The 6,798-nt window shown below is 39.6% G+C and overlaps 1 protein-coding gene across 3 annotated transcripts; it reads right to left on the reverse strand.

Moving 5' to 3' along the window:
* Positions 1-543: 543 nt before the first annotated feature.
* LOC108601746 (torso-like protein) lies at positions 544-4,166 on the reverse strand. 3 transcript variants are annotated; one of them, XM_017989666.1, is made up of 3 exons: positions 4,007-4,166; positions 1,623-1,889; positions 544-1,563 (listed from the first exon to the last, which is right to left on the reverse strand). In XM_017989666.1, the coding sequence occupies exons 2-3, from the start codon at positions 1,845-1,847 to the stop codon at positions 718-720; spliced, it is 1,071 nt and encodes a 356-aa protein (XP_017845155.1). In that variant the 5' UTR covers positions 1,848-1,889; positions 4,007-4,166; the 3' UTR covers positions 544-717. The 3 variants fall into 3 exon arrangements, with proteins under 3 accessions (XP_017845155.1, XP_017845158.1, XP_017845156.1); XM_017989669.1 differs by having other exon boundaries at positions 3,938-4,158; XM_017989667.1 differs by lacking the exon at positions 4,007-4,166 and adding an exon at positions 2,162-2,255.
* Positions 4,167-6,798: the final 2,632 nt, after the last annotated feature.

Below are 6,798 nucleotides of genomic sequence, written 5' to 3' on the forward strand. Positions count from 1 at the left end.
TATAATAGATTTTTAAAACACTGTCAAGCACTAGCTGCCGTATTTTGTTTAGTGTAATTAGTACACAAACTTTAATGCCATAACATTTGTGTTAACATTAACAGCAAGCTAACAGCGATATATTCAAGTTGGGAACCAATGACTGTTGTCTCATAAGAATTAGCAAATACACTAACCATTCTGTTAAAACTTGCAGCAAATAACGCAATTCGCCGCATTTGTATGGCGCAATATTTAAATACAATTTGTTGGTTTTTAAATTGTCTGCGGGCTTACGAATTTTAATTTAAATTGACTGTTTATATCTGTAACGAATATATGCAGAGAATTAAGACTTAGTTTTGTGCTTTGTTGCGCTTGACGCAACTGCATTTTAGCAATTTGCATTTGCTTTTCAATTGTCTGCTGTTATGATGCTTACTAATTAGATTTTATTGCTGCTAAACGTTTCTAACGAAATAAACGATTGCAAAGTGAAGCGTTTACTTAGCGCCCCAGCATTTAAATTAGCATTAGACTCTGCCATCACGTTTAAAGTTTGTTGTTGAACTCAAATTGTAGTTACATTTTATTGTTGTTTTATTTTAATTAAGCTAACTAAAAACTATCACAGGCAGAAACAGTAATTACGCGCTAGAGAGCTTAGACTAAATAATGGATACATTAGTCGCCAAAACAATATAACTAGGAACATTCAATTAAACATGAGCCTGAGTGCTAACTTTGATTACTCAGTGGCATGTTAATTTCCCACAGCTTTAGATTGTTGTCGAGCACTTCATTGAACCACTGCTGCTTCTCCGGATTCTCCGGAAATAAATTGAGCGCCTTCAAGTCCAGCGATAATATGGCATCATTACCCAGCAGACTGTCCAGCGAGCGCAGCAGCGTGCTGTTGCCATGCAGCTTCAACAAGGTAACATACTTGACCACATAGTACTCGTATTGCAGTTTGCGTTTTGCCCAGCGCTCCACGGTGGCATTGCCGCTGGCCGAGCGTATTTGGCCCAAATGCGCAGCAAACCAGGGCGCAAAATAATTGTACAGATCAAGCTTGCTGAGGCCATTGAGTCCCTTGGCCTTTATGCGATCTTTGATCATCTTGTAGTTCTTGCGATTGTAGACAAACACTTGATACAGCGAGTTGCCCGTGGTGTACGAGTTGATGTAATGCGAGCCAATTTGATCCAAAAAGTACAACGTTTCCGTTATATTGCCCACCTGCAGGTCCTTAACACGTTCAAGTATCTCCGGCTCCAGCGGCTGATTGTTGGGTATGGGCACAGCAAGTTTGCCTGTTTCTCTAAAGCGCACAACGCGCACTAGCACATAGGAGTAGTCACCCAAAATGAAGGAGGCATTGACGCCAAGCTTCTTAGCTGCAGTATGTGGAAACCAGCCGCCCGACAAAGCCTCCCAAGGCTTATCCAAGCGCTCAATGGTAAAATCACGAAAGTATGCCTGCAATAGTTGGCGACGATTCTCACAGAATTCCATATGAAAGTCGCCATGGAAAATGCCAGGTGTATTATCCTCATGTATGTCAGCCAAGTTGCTGATGTTCTGCCAAAAGAAAAGCAACGCTATAGTTTGAGTTTTCACGCCTCATTGTGACAACTTACCTTGTAAATATTTCTGGTGGGCTCGCGGAAGAGCCAGCGCTCAGTTTCGCTGCTTTCGTTTGTGGGTATAACGCGCATTGATATGCTCAAATAGCCATAGCGTACAAATACATTGACGCCTTTGCCAATGCGCAGCTGGGACTCGCGACTTCCACTGGTCGTTGCAAGTGCATGCACCAGTGTCAACAGCCAGAGCCAGCAGAGGCCCTGCAACGGGCTTCTCATCTCACAAACAGCGACGTTAGTACGGCATGCAACAGTTGGCAGCTGTGGAATATAGTTTATTGTTATATTAGCAAACTAGTAATAACATTATGCAAGGCACTAACTAACTGGCTGTTTATTTATTATATATTGTATTTGCTTTTAACTAAACAACACATGCACTTGAGCAAACTTGAGAGCTAGCTGGCTGGCGTTAATTTATGCGCAACGACTATAAACTCTAATTGACCGTGAACTGCCGACAAAGTTGAACTTGAACTGCGTGCCAGTCCGTCTGTATATTTATGCAGCGAACTGTAGATGAGTTGGCCTACCTGAGTGGCTGAGGCTGCAATTAGCCACAAGATATAAAACGAGACAAGACGTCAACCAAATTGGCACAGCTACTAAACCGCTCTGCTGCTGTTTTCAATATGCAAATTATTTCCTTATATTTTTTTTGTTTTGTGTTTTGGTTTTAATATAAAACAGTTTTGGCGCACCACATTGAAACCGGTTCAGCTTGTGGGACGAGTAAAAGCCAACAACAACAATAGCAACAGCAACAGCAACTAGCTAACCACATTGCAACTTGTTGCGCAAAAGTTAAACACACATGCAGCTTAGTTTAGAATGTTATCATTAGCCACTAAAAGCGACGTGTTTAACCGGTCAAAACATAAAGGTTAGCCCAAACCACTCAACAACGGGTGTTAGCCACATTTATGTGAGTCACACCTGCCGCCGCCACCGTCGATGCTGCTGCTGCTGCTGTTGTCAATGTTGCTGCTGCTGCTGCTAATTGTTGTGCCAATTGACAGCAGCCAGCAGCGAATGACGGTCAAAATGTAAGCGAACCATAAAATTTGAACACTTTGGAGTTGCCACGATCATGACAATGCCCTAACCAACAATATAATGAATGACAAGCATAAATATAAATACTTTAGCGACTTATCAATAAGTAGCAATTGTATAACAGTTATTTAATATTGATTGTGACGTAAGTTCGTTAACCAGCGCTAAATTAATTCAACGCTGGCATAAAAATTCTAATTTTGCGCATATACCTTTTTTTAGAGTACGCTCCACCACGCTAAGCAGCTGCTGGCTCATCTAATGAGCCACTTGTATTTATTTAGAGCAAAGCTATTAGAACTTGTGTGGCTAGTCAAACGTAATTGTTTAAAGTCTGTCTACAGCTAATGCTGATCTTCCGCTGCTTAAATGATTGCTGAATGTCAGCAAAGCCATAAACAATAAGCATATTTATGATATAATCGCATGTGAGCTGAAGTTATAGGCAGTTTACAATACCAGCATAATGCATTTAACCTTGAGCGCGAAAAAAACAGCAAAAACCCCAAAATATTGAAAAACAAAACTAAAGCCAAAGCGACGCAGCGATGACTGAACAATTCACACACTGAATTGAGTCTCGACTCTGGTCGAGGCAGGCAAATGAATCAAAAATTCAATGCGCGCAGCAAAGTTGACGATTGCGTCTGGTGTGAGGTGGCAGCCAAGCAGATCGAAACGGCGGCGTTGCTGGAGTCATCATCAGCCAAATGGAGATTCTTTATGCGCAGCGGCAACGGCAGACGGGTGTCATTTAGCTTGAAGGGCAAGCATAAGGTCTGCAGTTTATGGCTTTATAAGTAGACGCAATGGCTTATGTTGTTTCCTTGAGCTGGAGCTTATGTTTTTGTAGTTTTTGGAGCTGCACGCGAGAATTTCAGAGATACGCACGTAAATGAGCGCGAGCGAGCAAGAGAGCGACTAGAAATTGATTTGGAACAAGTCGTTTGCCTTATCGCTACACCACTGAGACTGACTTTTATTTTTAGCATCATTAATACACAGCCTCGTTGTTTATGGCTTGAACAGTGTTAAAGGTCAGTGCTGCTGCTGCTGCTGCAACTGAACTGACTGGCCAATTGCTAGAGAGATTACTTGCTACAGATATGTTCAACCCCGACTTATGGGCGCGGCGGTACTTTTTTTTGTTGTTGATAAGCGCGATCGGTAGTCACTTGTGATAACTAGTTGTTGAAATAACCGAGCACATTAATATTTATTTCAGCTGCTCAAATACACAAACAGATACACACATAGTAGAAGCATAGTGCCTTCCAATTGCAATTAAAAAGCCGGAATCTGACGTCGACCTCTCCACTTACACTCAACAAAGTAGACAGAGGCGGCTTGAGCGACTTGAGCGTAGACACGACTAGCACAGCGCAGACTCGAAACAAAACTGAAACTGCCACTGGCCCATGCCGGTTGTGTTGAGACTCAGACGGCGGAGCTACCAAAACTCGATCGCTTGAGAGAATAAGCTAAGCAGCGGCGTCACGTAGCGACAGCGCACAGTGTGACGAATGTGATAGAAATTGCAAAGGTTTGCAGCATGTTTAGATGCTTTAAATTTAAATTGAAAGCTGTGTTAAATAATGAATAAATATAAACAGTTAAGTAATTGATATTAAATGCTAATGTTGTTGCTGCTTTTCGTTTACAAACCTTTTTAGCTTGTACACTGTGTCCACTGTGCTGCAGTTGTGGTTCAATGACTGTCAAGCAGAAGTTCTTTGCCGCCGTTACGCCCTCTCAGCGCGCACAGTGGGGCGCAACCAACGGTACACACATGACATAAATGACTCTCTTTTGTCCAACGTGGGCTAGTTCCCTGTCCATAGCTTTTCCGCTTATTAACGTTTCCCGGCACGTCTGACGCTTCCACATTGGCATACTAAGCTGTCTGGAGACAGCGAGCGAGCGAGCGAGCGAGAGAGAGAGCGAGTAAGCGAGCGTGCGAGCGACTTTGGGGACCAAGAGTGTAACAACAAATTGAAATGATTGCACTTTGACTAAAGTTGCGCAAGACTTCAATAGAATTACAAAAAGCAATTGCTGAAATCAAAAACTTTTTGACAGTCTTATGGCCCAACGGTCAACACACTTCAACGTAAAATACTAAATTACCAAAGTACGATGGCAACAAGCACCAAAAAAAAAAACACAACTGAAACCGAAAGTATCAAATTTGCATTACCTTGAAAAATATGCATAACAAATTGGGTCACATTTTAAGCTGCTTTGACATAAGTCGTTGTCGCTTTTGAAGTTTTGTATCTCAATTAGAAACTCCAAGCACATACACAGACAACAGACAACTTGCAGTCAGTGTATTTGTTAATATTGTCACGTGTATACCTTGATGAGTTTCTAAGAAAGTTGAGTTCTTGAGTTTTCCCAGCAACTAGAGAAAAGAACTGCTGTTAACAATTTCCGTTTGTTGTTTCACTTATGTTTGCTTCAATGCAATTTCTTGCCATAAACGTGTGTAGCTAAAAGTTATAAATGGTTTTTAAAAAAAAATTCGTTATGTATTTGTATTTTTTGGTTTTTCTTTATTAATTTCTTTAATACGCATCATCATCATCATCAGCATCGTTTCAATTTCATTTCGGTTTTATTATTAATCCCATGTTCACACTATTTATATATAATGTCATTTCTTGTTTATTTTTATCATTTCATTTTGAAATGATATTCATTTGTTTTTTGCTAACTTCTCTCTCAACTATTTGCACATTTCGATCTTATAGCATTTATATTTTAATAACAATTCACTCAATTAGATCTCAAATAGTGTCAGTTTCTATTTGGGGGTTTCTCATTCGAAAGCACATTTTTAACTATGCAATTGCCACTCTCATCTCATTTGCTCAACTCTGTTCATTAGAGAAAAATTCTAATTCACGCGAGTTGCTTACGAATTTTCATCATCATCATCATCATCATCATCATCATGTAATATCAACAATAAATTTTTACTTATACTTAATGTGAAATTATTTCTTAATATACAGCTACAACTTTTGCTCGCATTTGCTATGAGTTAAATTAAATTATTTGTTAAAAAATTACTAACCAAAGTACTAGAAAACAAACGACAATTTTCATAACACTATTCTCATTTCCAAGCCAGAAAGGGGCCCCGATTTTCATACATACATACAAATAGACATTATCATTATCCGTAATGAACATAAAATATACATACATATAAGATTTTGATTTGAGCATTTGGTGTTTGAGGCACACCCAGCACACCCCACACCTCTGGATTAAGGGGGGCTGCAAAATATACATACATACAATACAAGTACATACACATTTGTTTTTCTAGGATTTATAAGGTATATATATATATATATAAGTAAGTACTATAATTAATACTTAGTTAATTTGGCCACTCGGCTGCGTTTGTCGTGGGTAATAGGTAGTTAAGTTCTTGTTCACTTCTTCTTCATTTTCATGTCGTATATTTGTTTTTGTTATTCTCGGGTAGGTTTTGCTTTTTTGGGAATACATCTATGATTTGCCTGTCTGCCTCTGTCACTCTGTCAGCAGAGCTGTAACGCTTTGGAACCAACGAAAATAATTTGATAGAGCAGCGCTTTGCTTATGCATAAATTGTTCAACCATTTTGAAACCATAGAATTTGTGTAATGTATATTATAACGCCATCAAAAACTATTGTGTGTTGTTGGTGTGTGTGTGGGTGGCAAAAACTTCAAGTGTCTAATTGTCTGTCAAAAATATAAGCTCCAGCTTGAGTAGAGTTGTGTGGCGGGGCGGGTTTGGTTGGAGGGAGGAGCGAAGGAAGGGCAATCAAACGCTGACTGCTGCCAAATGTGCTGCATTGTTTTATAAATTTAAATGTATTCATTCATTTAATGCTATTTAAATAGTAAGAATTAAAGTGTGTGTGTGTTCTCATTGCGTTTCTCATATTTAGTTGCTTGCCCAAAATTCTTGTCTCTTAACTTGAGTACTGTGTATACGTATGTGTGTGTGTGTGTGTTTCTGTTTTTGGCGCTATCAAGTTGGCCTAAAGTAAGAGTATTCCACGTAGCATTAGGAATCCAACTGCAAAGTGTTTCGTTTTTTTTTTTTTTTGAAT

This window comes from Drosophila busckii, chromosome 3R (genome assembly GCF_011750605.1).
Source record: "Drosophila busckii strain San Diego stock center, stock number 13000-0081.31 chromosome 3R, ASM1175060v1, whole genome shotgun sequence".
NCBI classification, from domain to species: Eukaryota; Metazoa; Arthropoda; class Insecta; order Diptera; family Drosophilidae; genus Drosophila; species Drosophila busckii.

What these genes read in the sequence shown, in the direction of transcription:
- LOC108601746 (XM_017989666.1), bottom strand. Translation starts at nt 1,847, where the DNA reads ATGAGAAGCCCGTTGCAGGGCCTCTGCTGGCTCTGGCTGTTGACACTG. An exon ending in CCACCAGAAATATTTACAAG is followed by an intron (nt 1,564 to 1,622) that starts GTAAGTTGTCAC and finishes TTCTTTTGGCAG; the next exon opens with AACATCAGCAACTTGGCTGA.